The sequence below is a fragment of the Vombatus ursinus genome, unplaced genomic scaffold (assembly GCF_900497805.2).
Source record: "Vombatus ursinus unplaced genomic scaffold, bare-nosed wombat genome assembly UNPS02010284.1, whole genome shotgun sequence".
In the NCBI taxonomy this organism is placed as follows: Eukaryota; Metazoa; Chordata; class Mammalia; order Diprotodontia; family Vombatidae; genus Vombatus; species Vombatus ursinus.
Genome location: NW_020950062.1, coordinates 7,057,875 through 7,081,953, shown reverse-complemented (window position 1 = coordinate 7,081,953; position 24,079 = coordinate 7,057,875). Strand labels below are relative to the sequence as shown.

Genomic DNA, 24,079 nt, shown 5'->3' with positions numbered 1-24,079 from the left:
CTCTGGGCTGTGTCTTCCTCTGCAGATTAGAGAGTTAGACTAGAAATCTCTACCAGCTCTAGGCTTTCTTTTCTCTCCCAAGTGTTTAGCAAAGAGGAATGAGTTGAGGATGGCTAGATTTTTACAGCTTTGGCTGATTTAAACCAGACTTTCTAAGTGATTTCCACATACCTCCATGAGGGAATTTTCTTCTAAACCAAAACTGGAAAGAGCTCCCATAAAAATGCAAGAGGGCTAAGGGGCAGGGGACGGGGGGGGGGGGGGGGGGGGGGGAATACCCTGTATAACCAGAGTGTTTATTGTTTATTCAATAGCTTATCAGATGACTCCTTTCTAAAATACGCTTATTTGGAGGAACTAGATAATGCTGTTCCCCATTGTGACTACCTTTTCATCCTTCAAACTCAAGAAATTAAATGCTTGAAAACTTAAGTCTCCATCTATTCAGATGGAATCATGGAGAACTCTTTTTCTCCCACAAAAGCTACAGTAAAAAGTAGCATAAGGAAGTGTTCGCAGCTACAAAAATTCTTTTGTTTTAACACTCCACCAACTTCAGAAGAGCATGAATCACTTCTTGGGAGATTAAAAAAAAATAAAATAAAATAAAGCCACATACAGTGTCTTTAAGACACAGAAGAAATAGGAATGGGGTCCTACCAGGGGTGACATGCCCACTGTCATTGGTATTGCCATTGTTAAAAATGGTGCAAGACTTTTGGAATCCTCCTCTCTTGAAAGGAAGAATTTCTGAAACCTGAAGATTTTCTCATTCACCATGGAGCTTCTTTTGTAGAAAGACTTCCTCTCCTCCTCTTGGCTGCCCTCAGAAACTTGCTCCAACGAGGTCCCCAATCATAGCCATTGTCTGCCACCATCACGCACAGGTCAGCCACTCATCATTGAATCTAACTTACTCCATTTGAAGACAACTCATTTCTGTTGGGTTTAAGTTATTCCTGCATTATTTCATATGCTGCATGTGTGGCTCTTTATGTAAACATAATATTCATATTTCCACGGTGTTTTGCTGTTGTTAGTCAAGCTTATATTATTTTCTTATTTGAGACACTATGGACGTCTTGGTTATGGCTGATTTATTGAAAGTTGCCATACTCCCACCTTCAAACATTGATATTTTGGAGAAATAAGTGAATATTAATTTGAAAATCCAACCTACGAATACACATTTTCGTAAGCAAAATTTATTGTTTAGTATTTTTCTTCCTTGTACTCAGCAGTCATCTGGATGTTTTTCTTTTTACTCTGAGTATAGTGTTTGTTTTGTTTTCTGCGGTGTCTGAGCTTTTAATTCTGCAAAGAAAATAGCATAACTAATGGGAGTGAAGTTTGCAGACAAAATAAAACAGCAGCCTGGAAATATTCACGACCAACACAATTTTGATTAAAGAAAGAACTCTGATTTTTAATAGTTTTGATCATTAAAAAAGTTTAAACCTGCATAGCAATCATTTCAAAAATAATTATTTAATGTTCCATAATTAAACTGTACACAACCTAGTCTTGGGACACAGAAGCCTGTGAGGTGAGTTTGCAGTCCAGTGCAATCAATCCCAGGAGCAGGGAGTCAGTCTCCCTTGGCCATTTAGTTCTATTCGTCTGTTTTCGTTTTTGTTTTGGATTGAGTGTGTGTGTGTGTGTGTGTGTGTGTGTGTGTGTGTGTGTGTGTGTGTGTTTTCTGTTAGTTGGCACAGTCTAGCTCCGCATGTCAGCGGATCTGCACTGGGAAGAGAGAGCAGCTTGACCCCAGTCCTTTCTCCCTTCCCCTCCCCCCACTTGGCAGGACCTCCTTCTCAAAGTCGCTCAATGTCTCGGTATTTCTTCCTCAAGATGGAGACCTGGTCTTTAAAAAGGACGGGGTCGAGCCTCATCTGAGAATGGCTCAGCGGCATGTAGCCAAACCAGCTGGCAAACGTATTCATGCAGCTCTGTCTCTGGGCAAAGTGGTCCGGATCAGCCCAACGAGAAGCCCGAGAAGTCTGGAGGAAAAGAAGAGGAGAGAGAGAGAGAGAGGGTAATTTTACTGAGAGACTTTACATTGATCAAAAACTGAGTTATTATACCATATCATATCATATTATAATTTCTCCAATTTACAGATGAGAAAACTGAGGCTGGTAGAGTTTAAATGACTTTCCCAGGGCCACATAGCTAATAAATGTCTAAGGCAGGATTCAAACTTGGATTTCCCACCAGAACTCTAATTCAGTGTGAATCAGGGGACCTGAGGGGCCACTGAGTCTGACAGCTTTATTTTACAGATAAGGAAAATGAGGCACCTAGAGGTTAAGTGATTTGCTCAGTCATAAAGCTAGTGAATGTCAGGCAGGATTTGAACTCAGGTCTTCCTGACTCGAAGCCCAAAACTCTATTCACTATGCCACTTAGCTGTTAGTCTTTCAGAGCTAGACGGGACCTTTGAGCCCCTCTATTCTAACCTACACTTGTTTAAGGATTCCTTCTACAACATACCTTGACAAGTGACCATCTAACCTTTGCTCAAATACTCCTAATGAGAGGGATCATCTCTATTCTGAAGGAGCCCTTCCTACTTTTAGATAGCTTTAATTTTCAAAAAGTTTCCCTTCATTCCTATCATTCACATAAGTGCTTTAAGGTTTTCAAAGAGCTTTACACATACTATTTCAGAAGGAATTAGGAAATTTGCCGATAGTCAAATAACTAAATCAGAGTGTCCAGGGCTTTGCTTTTGACTGAGCTAACTCCACAAGTTTTCATGTCTGCAGCTGATATTCCTGAGATCCGAAGTGCCAGTCATAGACAAAATGCATATAAAGGCAAGAAGTACAACCACAATATTTAATTTCCCTCTTGCAAGGTATGGTCTGATAGCCTGGAAGAGGTGAGTTCTCCTCTCAAAGCTTCTGGGTTTTGTTGTTGATGTTTGTGGTTTTGCTATAAAATGAAGGTTAATGCTACTAATCATATCCCAAACTCTGGAGTCACCACATTCCTAAATTTCTGTCTTTTTTTTTTTTTAAAACAAAATAAGGTATAGTGATTTTTGTTGTTGTTAAAATGTTAAATGGAACTTTTAAGGACTCTGACTTCAGCCAGTCTGCAACCTCGACTGAAGCCTAAAAGCTATAAAGCATTTTCCCCCAATTTTATAATATTTTTACTTAAAGTTCTGAGTTCCAAATTCTATCTGTTTCCCCCTCCCCCCCTTTCCTTTCATTCTCCTTTCCTCTCCTTGAGATGGTAAGCAATCAGATAAAGGTTATACATATGCAATTATGTAAAACATTTCCATATTAGTCATTTTGTGCAAGAAGAGTCAAATAAAAGAAAAAAAGTGAAAAATAGCATGCTTCAGTCTGTATTCAATTAAAAATATCAGATCTTTCTATAGAGGTAGATAATATTCTCCATCATTAGTCCTTTGAGACTGTTTTGGATCACAGTATTGTTGAGAATAGATAAGTCATTCCCAATTTTTCATTGAACAATATTGCTATTACTGTGTACAATGTTCTCCTGGTTCCATTCACTTCACTATGCATCAGTTTGTGTAAATCTTTCCAGGTATTTCTGAAATCATCCTGCTTGTTATTCCTTGTAGGACAATAATATTCGATTACAATCATATCACACAGCTTGTTTATCCATTCCCCAATTGATAGGCATCCCTTTAATTTCCAATTCTTAGCCACTACAAAAAGAACTGCTGTAAATATTTTTGTACAAATGGGTCCTTATAAAGCTTTTTAAAGATAGTTCACAGAATCTAAAAGGAAAGTTAGGTAGTGTAATAGATGGAGTCTGGAAGATCTCAGTTTGAATCTTTCCTCTGACATTCATTGGCTATGTAACCTTGGGCAAGTGACTTAACCCTTCAGCTTCAGTTTTCCCATCTGTAAAATGGAGACCATCTGTAAAAGCACTTTGCAAAATTTAAAATGTTAATTAAACAGTAGTGATGATGATGATGATGATAAGGATGATGTTAAAAGTTACCTCAGAGGCCCCCCTACTCCAACCAATCACCAGTTTGGCTACTGAGTACCAATCTGTTATTACTCCAACTGACTGAAGGGAAAGTAAGGGGTAGATTCGTTTGCTGTTTTTGTTTTTTATTAAGTAGGAAAACATTTGAAAACTGCCATACTGACACAAGGGGAGGTAGAAGCATCCAAACCCAAACATCCAAGCCCACACATTTTCTTCAAGGTTTACATTCTGTCCCATCAGAAAACTTTCTTTCCCCTTCAGCAAATGCCCTCTGTTGAGAAGACATGTTAAGTTTGTTTAATGGGCAGATTTAGTGAATGTTCATTAAGCTTGGGGTATCTATTAAATTCCTCTAATGAGCTGCCTTTAACTATCTTTTTTCCCCCACCAAGATTGGCCGCAGACTTCAAATTCTTTTTAAGGGTCTCTTGTACTCAAACCATTGCTTTTTGAAACTAAAGATTTTTGTATTCCTTACTCCACTTACCCTGCCCCACTGGTATCTTTACCAAAAACAACCAGCTTTGCAAACAGTCATTGCCCACTCAGGATAGGGAATTATTGATCCTGGATGAGTAGCAAGGATGGCTGTCCTCATTAATTATCTTTCTAAGTATCTATGGAGAAGAGGAGAGGAGAGCAATTTCTTTTGGGGTTTACTAAATGTGGGATCCTTGAGGGGAGGAACCATTTCTGCTTTTCTTTGTATCCCTATTCCTTGCCATGTAATATTTAAAAATTCTTGTTGATTGACGTATTTGTAGTACTTGAAAAAGAGGTAGAGGGGAAACAGCTTTAATTGGCCATCAAAATTCTGAACAGCACTAATTAGGCATAGGCTCACAGCTGAGAGCTGGAAGGGGCCTCAGATGCTGTCTAATCCAGGGGCGAGGAAGCTGTGGCCTTGAGGCCACATGTGGTCCTCTAGGTCCTCAAGTACAGTCCGGCCTTGAGGCCACAGGTTCCCCACCCCCGCTCTAGGCCAACCTCCTCACTTACAGATGAGGACATCGTGGTCAGGAAAGTTGAAGGATTTGGCCAAAGTCACCTAGGTGGTAAAATTCAGAGGCAAAATTTGAACTCAAGTCTTCTGGTTCCAGATTCAGCGCTCATTAATCTATGCCAGCAGCTGGCAAACTATCATTCACGGGTTGCCTGTTTTTGTATGACCTTTGAGTTAAGAATGGTTATTAAATTTTTAATCATAATAAAACTTTATTTAAAAATGTAAAATCCATTCTTAACTTACAGGCTTCATAAAAAGAGGTGGCAGGCTTAATCTAGCCTTTCTATTGTTGTTTGCCAATCCTGCACTCTACCATAATGCTGCCCTCACTTAAGGCATGGTCAGATTCTTGAAAATAAAGTTTCCTTGAAAAAATGAATTTGAGGAAAGCCTAATTAATGGGATTACTCAAATCGTTCTAATAAGTCAACAGGCAGATGTGTGCATTGATTTATGCTTATGTGATGGCCTTTGGGGACAGATAGGTGGCACAGTAGATAGAGTGCAGGTAGGGAGACTCATCTTCCTGAGTTCAAATCTGTCCTCTGATACTTCCTAGCTGTGTGACCCTGGACAAGTCACTTAACCCTGCTCGATTCAGTTTCCTGATCTGTAAAATGAGCTGGAGAAGGAAACGGCAAAACATTCCAGTTTCAATAAATCAAGAAAACCCCAACTGAGGTCACAAGGAGTCAGACACGACCGAAAAATAACTAAGTAACAACAATATGGCTTTTATTCAGAAACCATCTCATTCACAGCCTGGCAGAATTGCCCGTAGTTGCTTAGATAGGCCATACTGAGTTCCAGAGGGTCATTTAGGGCCATTGACAAACCAGCCAAAGAGTCAACACACTTTAAAAGAGGGCTATTCAAAATGTGAATGCCAGTTTACCTCTGGAGAGAAGAGGAATCGACACAGCAAAGAATCTAGCACCTCACTTACAAATATTAAGTGCTCAATAAATACAGAATTTAAATATGAATTTATTAGAAGATGTCTGTGAATTAATCATGCTTCAAGAACTCTGATTTAAAAAGCAAAGAAAGAGTATGAAGACTAAGTTGGTTTCCTTAGTGCAAAACACAAATAATAGTTCTCATAGGCTCTACATTTGTCTCCTAATAATTAGGACAAGTCTCTTCTATCGATAAATGATCAAATTTCCATGTGCATATTTATTACTTAAATACCCAACCTAAGAAACTTTAATTGAATGATTTAGATGAATCTGAAGTAGTTTGTGTTTTCTTTCCTAAGTAAAACTTGTTACCATTTAAACGTAGTCCAGTTTACATAGAATTAAATTATGCTCTGGAAGATGTCATAGGAGTAGACATCTAAAAGCTGGAAAGAACTTCAGAGGCCGTAATAGATAACTCTTTCATTTGTCAGATGAGAAAACTGAGACCTGGAGAGATTATGTGACTTACCAAGGTCATCTAGGTAAAAAGTCTAAGAGACAGAATTTGAATACAGGTCCTAATCTTAAGATGTGTTTTTTTTTTCTTTTTTCCACCTTGCTTGATTGACATAAGTATTCAACAAACTAACTTTTGTGTATATCTAAGAGGCAGTTACAGATTTATGAACAGATTGTTCTGTAAATGTTCATGTGTAAATTAGTTGCCTGGAATTCAGAACAAATTTTCCCATAGAAACGATGTTACAAATGGCAGTGACGTTCCGTAGTCATCTCATCAGAGCTTATGGAATCCATAACACTCGTGAAGTACATAGTAGTAGAGATGGGGGTTTAGAATGCAATTTCATAATTTGTGACAATGTTCTTAGGGGAAAAACATCCTGAAATTCCCACTTGGGATCCCACTAACCCTACTGTGAGAAAAGAAATATCCTTAACACTTGGCAAGCATGGTTACTCTGGGGTGAGAAGACAGACAAGGCTGTGAGAGATGCAATAGGCTCCAGAGAGGGAGAAAGGAGCTCAGGGGTCAGAAATCCTGTCATCATAAACTCCTGGTAATATTTCTTGGTCCTAAGCTAGATCACTGGTTGTATTTCATTCAATTTGATAAACATTTATTAAGCACCTACTATGTGCCGGGCACTGTGCTAAGTATGGGGGAAACTAAAAGAGGCAAAAACCAGTTCGCAGCCTTCAAGGATCATATGATCTATTGGAGGCAGCTGGGAAGGGGAGAACAATATGCAAACAAATACACACCAAGCAAGCTAGATACAGGATAAATAGGAAATAATTAATAGAGGGAAGGCACTGGGATTAAGAAAGGTCGAGGAAGGCTTCCTTTAGGAGACGGGATTTTAGTTGGGATTTAAAGGAAGCCAGGGAGGTGCCATCTTAAGATGTGATAGAGCATTAGAAATTGGAGACAAGAAGAACTAGGCTTGAATCTTGCCTCAGACACTTATTAGCTGTGTAACCCTGGCCAGCGACTTCACCTCTCCAGATGCCACTTTTATCATCTATAAATTAAAGGGGTTAGACTCGATCATCTGCCAGCTCTAAATCTGTGATCCTTCAATCACAGATTTATTGTGTATTGTAATATAAAAAATAAATATTTTGTTGCTAGGCAGGATCTTTCTTCTCCCTGACCTGATGTGGACTAGAATTCAGTCTCACCACTTCTCATTCACTTTTTCCTTGACGTACCCACATAGCTCTTTGAAAGTATTTTCTAAGGCAGGGGGTCTAAAGCTGGAGTTCACAGATTCCAAAGTGGATAGGTTTCGGTAGGCCTGTGAACTTGGATGGAGGAAAAATGCATCTTTTTCATCACTAACCTCTCACTAAAATTTAGTATTTCCTTCAATTATGAATGTAGGCAACAAAAAACATTATTCTGAGAAGGGTGTCCATACGCTTCCAAAGAAGACTGCCAAAGGGGTCCATAACATACTCCCCCCCAAAAAAAACAAAAAACAAAAAACTAAAAAAACTTTCTGTTATAAAGGATTTTATGAAAGGGGGTTAAAAGACATACACATAAGCACACATGTTCAACACACAACTCCCTTTCCTTGGGAACAAAATGAGTCTTTGGGCATACATAGGACTGTTCTAAAGTATCATTCATCAAATGAGATAACATATGTAAATTTTTTTTGTAAACCTTAAAGCGCTATATAAATGAACTATTATATTTTATCTACCGTTTAGAAGACAAAGAACTTCAAACTGGGCTGAGAATTTCATTAACAGAAGTTAGGGTGAGGGAAAAGATCCTGGAGATAAGGAGAATGGGCAACTTCTTACAGATGTGAGTAGGTTGACACCGGCTCTACGCCAGAGGTGATAGGAAGGAAGAGGGGAGAAGACACTGGGTTAGGGGCAATGGCCAAAGGACTGGAACTGAAGCCAAGAGAGACCTCAGTTCAAATCTTAACTCTGACACTAACAGGGTATCCATGGGAAAGTCACTGAATCTCTCTGAGCCTCAGTTTCTTCACCTATAAAATGAAGATGATAATATATCTAAAATATAGTTACCTTATCAGATTCTTAAGAGGAAAGAGTTTTGCAAATCTTAAAATTCTACACAAATTTTGGGCCAGATCTGTGATTTCATCAGTGTAGGGAACTTTTAAAAAGGAAACTCCCTTTATTGATGCAGAACATCACCTATTCTGTAATTTAGTCTTAGAGAGCAACCTGGGGCATTGAGAGACTACGTGATTTGCCCAGGATCCCACAGCCATTATGTGTCAGTGGTAGGGCTTGGATTCAGGTCTTCCTAAGACTCTGAGGCTGGCACTCTACCCATTGTACCATGTTGCTCTCTCCCTCTATATGTGCTATTATTAAGTACCTTTCTTTCCTCACTATTGTCAGTACTAACACTATAACCTCTTTCTCCCCCTTGTTCCCCCCCACCAACTGCAGAGACTTGAGGAAAAAGTAGGCATGGGATATGGTAATGGAACCAATCCCAGGTATCAGGGGGGGCAGGGGATAGAGAAAAAATAAGACAAAAAGACTATTTCAATAGATGACAAAAGAAAGGAAAAGGAAGCTTTTGTGGCCACCATGCTGGGTGACCATTCCAGGGTGTCACATTATGTAAAAAAGAAAGATAAATTGGATGAACAAAAATTGAATATTTTTTGTATATGACAAATATAGAATGTAGGCATAGCTAGACACGCCTGGCTAAATTCAGATATGGTCCCAAATCGTGTTAAAATTGAGTATAATCAGAACTGGCACTCTTAGATTGGACAAATTTAGCAAGTCACTAGAAAAGACATGAAATATATACCAAGAGTTATGCAATTTACAACCTGGACATTAAAAAGAAGTCTGAATTGCAATAAACAAAAATTAGATATTTATCAAAGCACATTCAATGAATGAAAAAAACCAGAAACTAAAAATATTTAGTTCTGCTTAAATTGTACCTATTGTGCAAGAGAAACTGTTTACATTATTTTCCAATTACTTGGTGCTACAAGACGTCCAGACAGATCTATAGAGTTATGTTAAGATGCTATGTTCAAACGTGCCTCATTGGAATTGACCAAGTCTAGTCAGGTGTTTCTAGATTTACCTGGACTGATCTATACAATCATTAAGAATGGAGTGTTTGCAAAATTACTAATACAGGAATGTTTTACATGATTGCACATGTATAACCTATATATCAGACTGCTCACCATCTAGGGAGGAGAAGGGGGAGGGAAGGAAGAGAGGGATAGAATTTGGAACTCAAAACTTTAAATTATTTTTTTGGGCATATCTAGGTTTCTTTTCCTATCTCAAGCTGCCTGCCCCCCCCCCCCCACTTACACACACACACACACACAAGAATAGCAATTTAAAACTTGCTAAAGGAAGTCCCCTTCCCAATATACATGTCACAAATTCTTACTCTGTGCATCATGTATCCTATGCCTCCTTTTCCTATCACTCAACCAGCATCATTATAACAATTAGAAAGGGCATAAGTCTAAGGGTCATTACTATTTTCTCCTCATTTCATGAATTCCCATGGCCAAAAAAATTTGTCACCTTGTGGCTACTTATCTACTAACTTTCAGAGGATCATAGGACCATAGATCTGTACTAGGAAGGTGGCTTAGATGCCATGTGCACCAACCTCCTCACTTTAATGATGAGAAAGCTGAGGAACAAAAAGGTTAAATTACTTGCAAAAAATAAATAAATAAAATCACACAAGTAGCAAGTGACAGAGACAGGATCTGAAACTAGGTCCTTGGACTCTACAGCTGAAGCTTTTCCCCTTTGGCCCCCAATTCTGGCAGATTCTCAAAGAAAAGAGTCCACTGAGCCTGTCTTGCTTGATAGGACTCATGGAAGCATGCTTTGAGAGCTGAGGGTCACCTCAGCACTGTGATGAGCAAGGCTTTAATGGAAGACAATTTATCATATTCTAAATAGGGACCACAAGCATGGGGGGAAAATGAGACACACAGGCAGGGAGTTAAATCTCTAAATCGCATTACTGTGATTGTTAATGATCCTCACCCAAATGAAGATAAACCACAATCAGAATGTACCCATAAGTCTATGTTAAGGAAGCTGTCATTATCCACAGATCAAATTAACTAGCCACGATACTTCAACATTTCAAAGACCTGTAATTTAATTCACGTAGGCACTCCCATCACTAATACAGACCAAATTCCATCTTTAACTTAGCAGATAGTTTTATTTAGTATTCCCTCATCTGGGTAACATCCTGTTTTCCCTTTGCAGATTGTTTCTTGAGGACAGAGACTTTCATTTTTGTATTTGTACCCAGCACCTGCTATATTAACTGGCATACAGTAGGCACTTAATAAAAGCTTGTTGAATTGAGTTGGAATTTCTGAGCATTGGTATGGACAAAAGAAATTCATCATACTGTAGCCACTGTGTTGCTGAACCTCTCTGATCTCAGCTAGAATGGCTCTCAGGCCATACCAGAAGGCACTCCAGCTGGGTAGGACAGGCCAAAGTCCTCTCTATCACTACGAGCCCTGGAGAGGAGAGCTTAGTCCTAGAGTTTACAATTAATTTATGTAAATTAGGATTATAGTATCATCGATTTAGAGCTGCAAGGGATATTAGAAGTCATTTATTCTAATGTCTGCATTTTGCAGATGAGAGAACTAAGGCTCAGAGAAGTTGAGAGACTTGCCTGAGGCCACACAGCTAGGAAGTGTTGAAAGCAGGATTTGAATCCAGGTCTTCCTGACTCCAAGTTCAACAAATTTAATTCTTGTACTATACAGATCTTGAGACAACTAATTACACAAACTCTGAAGGAGTTATTAAAAGTCTTCATATTGTGTCCTAAATTAGATGATAGGTAGCCTTTTCTTTTTTCTTTCCTTCTTTATTTTCTTTCTTTCTTTCTCTTCCTTCCTCCCTTCTTCTTTCCTTTCTTCCTTCTTCCTTCCTCTTTCATTCCTTCCTTCCTTCTCTCCTTCTTCTTCCTTCCTTCCTTTCTTTCTCCCTCTTCCTTCCTTTCTCCCTCCCTCTTTCCATCCTTCTTTCCTTTCTTTCTTTCTTTGATATGGTTGAGGAGGAAAGGCTTATTTTTGGTCAGTCTCACATGTTCCAATCTCAAATCTCTCTCAGATTCTCTACTTTTGGACTTGTTTAATTTGAGTTTATCTTAATTAATCTTCCAACTGGTAGAACCTTGCTTAAGAGTTCTTTAGTTAAATAAACATTTAAACCCTCTGTTAATAAGCAAGACAAAGTAAGTTCCAACTGCCCTCACCTGCCCCATCATTGTCTCTTTATACTGTTTTTTCTGGGTCACTTTGATTGGAGGCAGTTTCGTCACAGCTGACACAAGGAAGTTCATCAGAATGTCCTCACAGTTGGCCAGCTGGTCCACCATATTCTTCAGGCTGGCTGGCAGATAATGAGTGTACAGGTAGTGATAATATCTACAAAACCAAAGGACAGAAATAGCAATTCATGTGGAGACGTCAATATGGGATGATATACAATTCACACATACAGAAAAGACACATAAGCTAACTGGACCCCAAAACAAATCATTATAATTGGCTTGTCATGGATCAAAAATAGGGGTGATGGCTCACCCAGGCTAACACATTTTCAGGTCAAACCTGTTAGGGAAGTACATCAGAACACCTGAAAAAAGCAAGAGGAATAACTTAAATATTATTTATTTTCTATGAAAGACCTTGCTTTATGATTCCATGGATGTAGTTCAAATTCAAACCAAATCATAGCACTATATAGAGCATCTCTCACCCAAGAAATCCATTACATGGCTATCCTTGTCCTTGATACTATGAATATAGTACTCTACCACATATGGCCCATAGTACAAATATTTCAAAGATGCGAACTCTGATTGATTGCAACTGAATAAGCTGGACCCTTCAATTAACCAGAATTTTTTCCTCTCATCTTTACTTTCAAAAGAAAGAAATAAAATGACATTAGCAATTTGTTTGGTTAAAAAAAATTGCTTCCAAGGAGCATTCTAGGCTCAAGTGGCACAGAACACAATCATCAATGTTTTGTATATTTAAAGGCCTAAGGCAAAATAGTGTAATGGAAAGAGGAATTGATTTGAAGTGAGAGGACCTGGGTCATATCCTGGCTCTACTACTTACTAGTGTGTGACCCTGGGCCAGACTTAACTCTCTGGGCCTCAGTTTCCATACTGATGAATGGAGAGGGTTGAACCAGATGGTCACAAGGATCCCTTCCAACTCTAAATCCTATAATCTAATGACTGTCTCTTGCCAAATGATATTTGAAGTTATAACCTCAAGGCCCTTAATGATCCTCAATCATCAAAGACTCAATTATGGTTGGCATTTCCTCCCTTAGTATAGAGGAGAGTAACATATTAATTAACACATTTTTTCTATCTTTAATTAAAAACAGCTCATATTTACATAGTGCTTGAAGGTTAATAAATCACTTTCTTGAAGGTTAATAAAGCACTGCCAAGAACCTTTGAGGAAAGTAGTACAAATGTTGTACAAATATCATTCTCCCCATTTTTCAGATGGTGAAATTGAGGCTCACAGAGCTGAGGTGACTTGAACATCGCTGCACTAGTAACTGCCAGGGCCTAAACTGGACTATTACCAGTGTGACCTTGGACAAGTCCTCTCACCTCCATGGGCCTCAGTTCCCTCATTTATACAATGAGGTGGTTTCACTAGGTCATATCTGAGTTCTTTTCTATCTCTAAATCTACAAACTCATGGCTTCCACTGGACTTCTCTTATAAAGACTGCCAAAAATGAAAGCTGTAACCATAAAGTTAACCACGAGTAAATAATAAAAAAAAATAAGTCAATTAACCAGAATAATCCATTCTCCAAGCATGCTGGGATTATTGTATTAAGACAATCAGAAGGCAATATGCTGACAGGCTTCTCCGTATACAAGTTAGGGCAGCCAGGCCATGGGATCTGAGCCAAGAAGTTAACTAATTAACTCCCACAAGCGATGTAAATGCAGCTGCCAAGTTTCAGCTCTGGCTGTAGCCAGAGCTTAACCTGACACTGCATTCCAGGAGAGCCCTGTCTGATTTGCTTACTTGTGGTAAATAGCAGCTCCTGTCAATACCATGGAATAGTCATTAGTCCACTTAGACGTGTAACCCCATCGTTCCTTAGTGTTATCCCAGAAATGACTGCGAGCTGGGTACCCTACAATCCTCTCTGGAAAACTCTGCCACACTGTAAAGGCAAAATCCACCTGCAGGCAAAACACAAGCCAAACAAGTAATCAGCAATGTTAACAAGTGTCAACAAAACATTACCTTCCCTGCTAATTCAGAATGCAAAATCCAGGGACTGTTGCAAAACATAAATTCTATGTATTCATCAGTAAATTAAACTGACTACTTGACATTTTGCCCTGTGATTATGCACATTTTAATGTTTTCTGTTAAAGGAAGCTCAAAGCATTGCAGAGTTCAAATAGAAATTCACAAATAGGTCCTTGTAGAAACTCAGCCTGCTCAGGGGAAACCATATTGGGTTTTTTTGTTTGTTTTTTTGTTTTCTTCCCCCCTGGTGGCAGAAGTGACTATCTATTTTCGAGAGGCGTATAGGTATCGTTGAACAAATGGAAATAAATTTGCAAACACTGGTGTACTGGCTATACTGCCCAAGTAAAATGGAATCTGAATAAATGTATTGAAAATAAAATGGATTTTTAAAGGTGATTAAAAAAAAGAGACAAGTCCTAATAGGAGAATTTCAATATGAGGATGACATAATTAAGAAAGACAATTACAGTGTTTTCAGCAGATAGAGGTGTACTATAAGAGAGAGAAATTTAGAAATCACATACAGCAAAATCTATTTAATTTTTTTTTTTGTTAAAGGAAACGCATCTATATTAGTTTCAAGAGTATATGGTAACTTGGCCAATTAGAGTTTCTAAGTAGTGGTCCTGCTTTCAAGAGTCATTTGTAGCTAGCAAATAAATACTTAAAATCCAGGTCAGTAAGATTTTTTTTTTCAGTTCTAAAATACTATATTGTATTTTGGCTCTTAAAGTGTTTAGACATCACCTTACAATGCTGCACACACCCTTGCTTCATGAATAGTGAAAAGGTGTGGAGCAGTGTATAGAGCCCTGGGCCTGGAGTCAGGAAGACTCATTTTCCCGAGTTCAAATCCAGCCTCAGGGACTTACTAACTATGTGATCCTGGGCAAGTCACCTAACCCTGTTTTCCTCGGTTTCCTCATCTGTAAAATGAGCTGGCAAAATAACTGGCAAACCACTCCAGTTATCTTTGCCAAGAAAACCCCAAATGGGGTCATGGAGAGTCAGACAACAACTGAAAAATGACTGAATACAAGCTTCAATCTAGCCCTTGTCAGAATGATCACACATTTCCTATCGAAGAGGTCATAAGAAATGAGGTTTTACTGTATGTCTTCATATAACACACAAAGTAAATCATCTCCTTAATTAGTCAGTCTAAGATTTGTGAATTATAGATCCTGGCTACATAATATTCTGGGGCAGATATCATGGAGGGCACAGACACATGGTCTTCTTTTTCCATCATTCTCAATGCCCCCTGAAAGTGTTGCCTCTAGAGAATAAATTTTAATCGATGGATTGAGCCTTAGAGAGAATGGCTCTTTCAACAGGCCTAATCCAATTCTATTATCATCAAAATGATGACTCAAAAACCAAAGATTAGAGCATCTCATTTGTTAATACAAACTAGCATTTTTAAAGAGCCTACTGGGTAGAGCATTAGGCGTTGGGGAAGATGCAATTTAGAAACATTTTGGAGGTGGGGAGGGTCTAGAGGCCACATGTGCCCTTGAGGCTGCAGGTTCCTCACCCTGTGATTTCATTGGGATAAGTTACTGGTAAGGAAAGAACCTCTATCAATGGGAGCTAATGTTTGGATTTGAAATCAGAAGACCCAGGTTTGAATCTCTGATGTGTCACTTAATCCCTCTATGACAAAAGACAAGTCAATTGATCTCTCAGGCCCTCTGAGATCAATTTCCTCATCTGCAAAACAAGGAGGCGGGGCTAGCTGAATTGTTGTCTGAAATCTCTTTCAGTTCTAAATCTACAATCCAAAGATCTTCTTGCAGGTAAGCAGCCTTTCTGTGACTTACAGTATTAAATGGTTGCCTGGGGGCACTGAGAGTTTAAATGATTTGCTCAGGTTTCCACAGCCCGCATATGTCAGAGGCAGTACCTTGAAACCAGGTCTTCCTGACTTTAAAGTCAAGTCTCTATCTGCTACGCCTAATGACTCTCATTAGAAACATCAATCAATCTGATTGATTAAAAATACCACTAATATTTAAATATCAATAATTATTCAATTACTATTTGTAACAACAATTATTGCTATAGTCATATTTGAAGTTTCAAAGCACCTTCATGTCTAATCTCTCATTTCATCTTCCCAACCCTGTAAGTTAGGCAGAGAGGGCAGCTATATTTTAAAAATGAGGAAACAGATTAAATGACATGCCTCAAATAATGGAGACCTGCAGCCAAAAACAGAAATGAGACCATCTAACATTTAGCCTTGTGTTCCAGAGGTCACACCTCTCTATAGGGGTAGGATGCTTCAGTAAAAAGAGGATAGAGGAGAGTGCCCATCATTTGGAGGTTGGCTGAACAAATTATGGTATAGGAATAAAATGAAATGCTATTGTGCAGGAAGAAATGATGAAAGGGATGGGTTCAGAAAAGGCTTGAGAAGTCTTGATCAAACAAATGCCAGGTAATGTGACCAAAACTGGAAGAACAATTTATACAGTAACAACTATATCAGAAAGACATGGACAATGTGGGCATTGGTTTTGCTTGACCATGCATACTTATTAGAGGGTTTTGTTTTCTTTTAAAATAAAGGAGGGGGGGGGAGAGAGAGAGAGAGAGAGAGAGAGAGAGAGAGAGAGAGAGAAATGTTTTTTTTAAAGGAAAAATATAAAAAAATTAAATGGAGAACATAGGATCTGGAGTCAGACAATCTGGGTTTAAGTCTCCCTACCACTTACTATTGGTGAGAACTAGAGTAAGTCCCTTGCACTTTTTGATCCATCCTATCTGTAAAATAAGGGCAAGAATACACATCTACCTGACTCATGAGGTCATATTAAGGGCCAAAAGAGACACCATATATAAAGTACATAGAGTAAAGCATTACAGAAACATCAGTGGTTAGTATTATGATGAGATTGGAAAGGAAGATTAAAGTAAGACTGTGGAAGGCATTAAAAGCCAAGGTAAGGCATTTGAGATTTATTCCATAGCAACAGGGAGCCATTGCAGGTCTTTGAACAAGGGATTGGCCTGATCAAAACTCTACATCAAGAAGATTAATCTGGCAATGGTATGCAGAGGAGACTGGGAGGAGGGAGTCTGTAGGCAGGGGGACTGAGTAGAAGGCTATCATCCTGGATTTTCAATGGCAAGTCTAATTCTACTGCAATATAACAAGAAAGCTTGACTTACGTAGCTTGTAATTAAATGCTGCTTCCACTAAAATCTTAGGGCAATAACAACCACAAACATTTATATGGTGTTCTAAGACTTGCAAAGCATTTTATATAAGTATGTGTATTTTTGTGGTTGTTTGGTGATTTCAGTTGTGTCCAATTCTTCCTCACCCCATTTGGAGTTTTCTTGGCAAAGATACTGGAGTGATTTGCCATTTCCTTCACCAGCTCATTTTACAGATGAGAAACTAAGGCAAACAGAGTTAAGTGACTTGCCCAGGGTCACACAGCTAGTGAGTGTCTGAGGCTGGATTTGAACTCATAAAGATGAGTCTTCCTGACTCCAGGGCCAGTGCTATATCCACTGCAACATCTAGCTGCATATGTTTGTGTATCTGTATGTGTGTATGCGTATATACATGCATATGTGTGTGTGTGTGTGTGTGTACACTCATTTGATCCTTACAATACTGGGAGGCAGATGCTATTATTATCCCTGCTTTACTGATGAGGAAACTGAGGCTGAGGTGAAGAGGCAGAAGAGTTTGCCTCTGAGCAACTTTAATGACCAAGTTAGACCCTAGAAAACTGAGGATGGGACACACCTCTCCCCTTTTTTGTAGATACGTGTGTGAGGGGTGCAGGGGGAGCTGAAGGTGCAGAATGCTGTATACACTGTCAGATAGTCACTTAGTCAATTGGTTATCAACTGCTTTCCTTTGATATCACACAGGGGTAAGACGAAGGGGGATGTGAATTCAAGTCTTTCTGACTCCACACTCCCCCATTCCATCCATTTTTTCCCCTAGGAATCTAAAGGTTGAGAGGTATCATGAGAATTGCCAATATCTCTATGGGTACTTAAATCACATAGTCACAACGTCTATGTTGTTTCTAGTGTTTAATATTTAACGTCCCAGAATAATGAGAAATTCTATCAGGATCATCTTCAGAGAAACATCTTCACTGTTATCACTTTAAAAAAATATTTATGACCCCCAAAGAGAAATATATACATTGGCAAGAACTGGAAAGCCCAATGGGGTATTTTTATCACACGGATTTCCTATCATTTCCAAGATGTTTCAAGTAATTTCAAAGCAAGTTAAGAGAAATTCAGATAAAATTGTTATTCTTGTGATCATTCAGATCTCATCCAGATCATTAGCACATCAAAGAATCAAAGGTCAGCTTAGGGCCATTTCTCTTAAAAACTGACATCTGTTTTCCTTAGATCACTTGGAACAACTCAGATTAATGTAAATAACTATAAACCAAGTATGTCTAACGTCCCTTCCAGCATACTATATAAATATCTGTCCTTGTACTAAGGGGAGACATTAAAAACAAGCTGAAAATCCTTGGGGGAGGGGGGTCAATATCTAGTAAGGTAAAAAAAAAAAAAAAAAAAAGGAAAAAAAAACAAAAAAAAAAAAAAACCCTCGCCCTAGATCATTTTAAGCAGCATTACCACTCTAGTTATCAGCAACAAGAACAAACCATCCTGCCAGCCTCTTAAATCTCCATATCATTTTCAACCCACATTGACTTCTAATTACTGCACATACAACAAATGTCCCTCTCAGCATGCGACACAGTGCTTGGGACTGTTACTCTGAGAATAGAAACTGACATGAAATGTGTATGCATCACAGAGGCGAAAAGTTGTTGTATCATAGGCCACTAAACACCAACCCTAAGTGGGCCACTTGTGCCCTGGAGGGTGGGGAGGAGGGCTGGGGAGTGAGAAGAAGCAGGTAGGGATCGATTGCTCCCAATCATATTTTAGCAACAGGATTTTCAGCATCTTCATGTTCCCAAATTACACCAGTAGCCAAATAGCAATGTATGCCTTCCAAAATCAGGGGTTACATGCATGCTATCCTCTTCCAAAATTTAATTGACTACTTCGCCCCCAACCCAACTGGCTTCAAGAACTTCTTTCTTCATCTCAGAAACAGCAATATTTTATCAAGATGAAGGAAGCCCTGAACACTTCTGTCTCTTCTAGTACTTCTTTATGAAGTCTGCTCAACTCCATGTTATGGAAATGGAAGCATTAATTGGGCTGTGAGGAGACAGTGGGTCCCTGAGCTCAGTCAACACTGAGCCTTATCGAGGAATTGAAAAAAAAAAGGCCAACAGAATCCACCAACAATGACTGGAGACCAGAGAGTGAATGATAGCAAATGCTAATGTTTAGTTAGAAGGAAAAAGCTTAGGAAAGAGGAGGAAAAATGAAGAGGAGAGAGGGAAAGTAGAACAAGAAGCAAAGTCTCTAAGCTTTTTAGTAGCTACCATTAATAATGTATTTCCAATATGCTACATTTTTATATAACTGTCTTTGGTCTCCCCGATGGTTTAAAGAAAGGTTTCAGGGATCAATACTCATCCTAGTTGTAAAAATTGGTTTTCTACAGTATCTATCTTTCTTCTTCTCACTCTCCCCCTCATGCTCTCTTTTAGTGCAGTCTTATTTTTGGCACAAATATCTGAACATCTGAAAGAGCAGGGATCTCCATCTCAGACTTAAAGTGAAACCATTTGCTCTTGTGTGGGTGAAAGAAAATCAACACTTGTACCAAGGCAGAAATACTGTTTTTAGAACTGGGAATAATGTTCCATAACAGAGACAGCATACACCCGCACATACATTAAGATGATTAGAGAAGGGTGGAACTGTTTTTTCTGGACAGCATGGTTAAAAGATGATGCTGAATGGGCTCCTCTGGGCCCCTCCAGCGCCCCGCTCCCCTTAGCTCCACCTACCTGCCGACAACTGTGTCACGTAAAAACAAACAAGGGAAGGCCGAGAGAAGGGAGGCTGGCAATGCAAATGAGGGGTCAATGGACACCGATAACAAAGAGGGAAAGGCCCTCCTTGGGGCAGGTGTGGCAGGGCCACTCACGGAGGTATGAGAAGTTGAAAAATGACACTGTGACAAATTTCTCTAAAAAAAAAATTCTCTTCTGAGTCAGGAAAGGAATATGACAGGAAACCCCTGGCAGATCGGTGCAACCACTCAGAAGAGTTTGCCTCTGAGCAACTGTAGTGACCAAGCTAGACCCTAGAAAACTGAGAACGGGACACATGTCTCTCCTTTTTTGTAGATATGTGTGTGAGTGGGGCTGGGGCGGGGGGAGCTGTAGGTGCAGAATGCTGTATACACTGTCAGATAGTCATTTTGTCAATTGGTTATCAACTGCTTTCCTTTGATATAAGGGATGGCTCATGGAGGAGGGTAGGCATACCTGAAAATGATTATGAGGTAAAAACCAAAATCATCAAAGCACTTAAAAAAAAATGTGTTTCTTCAGATAATGGACATTACTCACCTCAGTAGTTGAAAGCACAGTGTCTTCATCAAGACTTAGGACTGCATCTGTGATGATGTTGTCGTAGGGCAGAAAACGACTGCTCATGACCTACGGGTTATACAGAGTGAGAAGGGGGTAAGAGAAAAATCTCAGCTCCATCATCTTTGGGAAGGGGGTAAAAAGAGAGGAAAAACCCCACTTTCATTAGCAGGCAGGCTCTCCATTTTACCCTTTATTTTTCCTTTCCCCCCCCCCCAGGTACATCCTAACTTTTTGTATCTGTTAAAGAGCACTGCTCAGTACAACATCGGAAAGCCGTCATTTTCCATCAGTGTGGCAGTCAGCTTATACCTTGTACCACAGGTATTAGAGAATCTTCAAATCTCAGAGTTGGAAAAGACCTTTGAGGTGAATTTGGAGCCAATCTTCTTCCCCTCGATATGCTGCTTGCTTATGAATCTCACACTAGCTCTACGAGTACCCATTTAGAATATATTCTTAGGAATCAGATTAAACAAAAACAAAAACAAAAAACATTTCCTAGCTTCCTTCTGGGTAACAAATCTATGCTTCGATGAAGAAAGGAAAGAAAGTAACTGATCTTGAAAGCTCTCTATAGTTGGGGCTCTTGTAGCAGGGCAACTTCAAAGTCCAATATGGCAGGAAATGGCACCAAAGGAAAGAGAGGGAAGGGGTGGAGGGGAGGAGAGAGGGAGAGAGAAAGGGAGGGAGGGAGGGAGAAAGAGAGAGAGAGTGAGAGAGAGAGAGAGAGAACTCTGATGATGATATGAGTTCCTATAATCTATTGAAAAATAAAGGATCAGTCTCAGCCCACTTAAAAGAAGACCAAATTTTACTTAAATCTAGACTAAAAGCTAATCAGCCTACAAGGATCATCTAAGAAGCTGTTCTCTAGTTGATGAAACCCCTTGGCAGGGCTTATGACATTAAAGAATAGAAAGTGTCCACCAGAACCCACCCCCACGAGCTCAAGGGATGTGTCTGCAGCTTTCATGGTTCCAGAGACTGCTCTTACACATCGGTTAACTGGTCCAGGTGTTTTGTTTTGTTTTTTTCTTCTTTTGGTTCCCTTTTCCCCAGCCTTTCAAAATGAAATAAAAAGAGATCACTGCTACTACATATGCAATGGTCAGAAATTACAGCCCTGAAGCATTTCTCCTGATACTGTTTATATGTCCAGTGACTAAGGCAGAAACCATCAGCTGTCAGCTTAGCAGTACTCTGATCTTTCCCTTGTTAAGCCTACAGGGGAAAACTGAATAGACAAGACCCATAAATTCAAAATAGGATTTTGCAGCCAAAGCAACCAGCACATCAATTTTGAATTCAAGGCCAGGCATCCTCGTTGTAAAATGGGAAATGGGGAGGGGACATGATCTCTCTCCTCTTGTCTGACCTAGTGCTTGTTTCAGATGTAGTTTCCTTTCTTAGCTTCATCAACAGAGGGCACCATTAGCTGACCCAACTTCTCCCATGTTACAGCTGCACAGGTAACAGTTAAGCTCCTTCTAAAGGCTCAGTGAGTCAGTCAACAAGCATTGATTAAGCACTTACTATGTGCAGGGTACTGTGCTAAGCATACAATACACAAAAGCATGCATACATATCCACATAAGGTAGGGGCCAAGGAGGAGTCAACAATAACTGGAAGATGAAGAGATTACTTCAGCTGGGGGTAGGGGTGGGTGTGAATGGGGAAGTGAGGGTTTGGGAAGGGCTTACTCCTGAGCCAGAACTTGAAGAAAGAGAAAGACCTAAGCAGGTAGAGATGAAGACAAAGTACATTCCTGTCATGGGGATCAGTCTACACAAATGTAGGAAGCCAATGTAACACAGTGCAGAGTGCTGAGCTTGGTGTTCAAATCCTATCACTTCATCTTGGAGCCTCAGTTTCCTAATCTGTAAAATGATGGAGTTGGATTCAATAACATATAAGGTCCAAGTCTAAACCTATCATCCTATGAGGCTAAGATCAGCAAAGAGCTATAAGGGTGCTTTGTCCAGAACAGTTTTATACATTTGGAAGCAGGAGGGACCTTATCTAGTCCAAGCAAATCCTTTTACAAATAAGGAACCAAGGCTAAGACTGGTCAAGATGGTGTGTGGGAAGAAGTAATTTGAATGAAGGCTGGAAAAGCTGATGGACGCTAAACTGTAGAAGATTAAATGCTGTGTTTTTAACTTAGGATTTTATCCTACAGACAACATAGAACCATTTAAGATGTTTGTACCAGGGAGTAACGTGATGAGACATGTGCATTGGAAAGAAAACATTGGCAGCAGAATGAAGGATGGATTAGAGTGAGAAGAGGCTGGAGGCAGGAAGGCTAGCGAGAAGGCTAATACAATAGTGAAAGTTAGAGGTAACGAGAGACTGGATGAAGTTGGAAGTGAAGAGAGGGAACAGAAGGGGGCAGGCAGGAGGGAAAGACATTGGAAGTGAAATCTACAAAATGAGGGAACCATGGGATTTGGGGGACGAGGGGAACAAGGGAGAAAAGAATCAAAGGTGATTGGGATTTTGCGAGTGGGTGACTAGGAGGATGTGCTGCTACTGATGGAAACAGGGAAGATGGAACAAACAACAGACAGAAAGAAAATGATGAATTCAGGTCTAAACGTGGTGAATTTGAGGTACCAACAGTCGACTGAGGTAGATATATCCAAAGACAGGTAAAGGTAAAAATAATAACACCTAGCATTTTAACAGAACTATTAAGTTTCCAACATACTTTACATACATTATCAACTCTGAGCCTCATAATAACCTGGTGAGGCAGATGTTACATTTCCCCCATTTTATAAATGAGAAAACTGAGGCTCAAAGAAAGTAAGTGATTTGCCCATAGGAATGCAGTTAGTAAGTCTGATATGGGATTTGAAATTAGGTCCTTCTGACTGCAGGTTCAGAATCATATCCATTATACCATAAGACCTATTAAGACCGGAGAGGAGTCCAGGGGGAAAACTGGGTGTGAATATAGTCAACGAGTTATTATTTAGGTCATGTGAGTAGACAAGATGTACGAGCCATTTTTCAACAAGAGGTTGTGGGAGTAATCGTAGGCTTCAATCATACAACAATGAAATCAGCAGAACAGCTGGGCAGTTCTTTTGAATAGCTTCCATTTGAATTGTCTTGGGAAGATTCTGAAGATCACCTGGCAAGATAAGGTAAGTGACACAGGTCCTTCCTCGAGCTGAACTGCTAAGCTGTCTTCAAACTCTACTGAACTAAGTGTAACTCCAGCGGGCGGGCCATGTTGTTTCAACGTCAAATGCACATTTGTCTAAAAGGCTATTTTACAAAGAACTCACATAAGGCATATGCTCACACAGAGGTCAGAAGAAATAATACAAAGTTTACTAGCTGTGTGACTCTGGGCAAGTCACTTAACCCCAATTGCCTAAAAATAAAAAAGAAAAAAAGAAAAAAAGAGATAATACAAAGACACTCTCAAGGTCTCTCTGAACAACTTTGGAATCGATTGTGAGACGTGCGAGACACTGGCACAGGACCACCTGCACCGCGCGCCCACATCAAAGAAAGCGGTGTGCTCTATGAACAAAGCAGAATTACAGTAGCTCAAAAGAAACACTAGATGTACAAATTTAGAGACATCTTCATTCCAAATGTTCATATGGACTCTTGGTGTGTGACCCGTGGTAGTGCCTTCCAAGTTCATATCGGTGTGATCGGCCATAGTCAGACACGCTGTACATTGACCCTGATATAGTGATGTCATTTTGGTCCTCTTTGAGTATGAGGGACAACAATCACCATGTGAATAATTCAGGCAAAAAAGTGATGAGG

General features: G+C 39.6%; 1 protein-coding gene across 1 annotated transcript in view; it reads right to left on the bottom strand.

Annotated features, from left to right (window-relative positions):
- Positions 1 to 1,405: 1,405 nt before the first annotated feature.
- Positions 1,406 to 24,079, bottom strand: part of EXT1 (exostosin glycosyltransferase 1) — a 342,782-nt gene continuing 320,108 nt past the window's right edge. Inside the window, exons 8-11 of the mRNA XM_027854022.1 lie at positions 20,263 to 20,352; positions 13,529 to 13,689; positions 11,714 to 11,885; positions 1,406 to 2,000 (exon numbers count right to left, since the gene is read on the bottom strand). Of these exons, the coding sequence (XP_027709823.1) occupies positions 1,815 to 2,000; positions 11,714 to 11,885; positions 13,529 to 13,689; positions 20,263 to 20,352 (609 nt within the window). The 3' untranslated portion in view covers positions 1,406 to 1,814. The remainder of the gene's footprint in view (positions 2,001 to 11,713; positions 11,886 to 13,528; positions 13,690 to 20,262; positions 20,353 to 24,079) is intronic.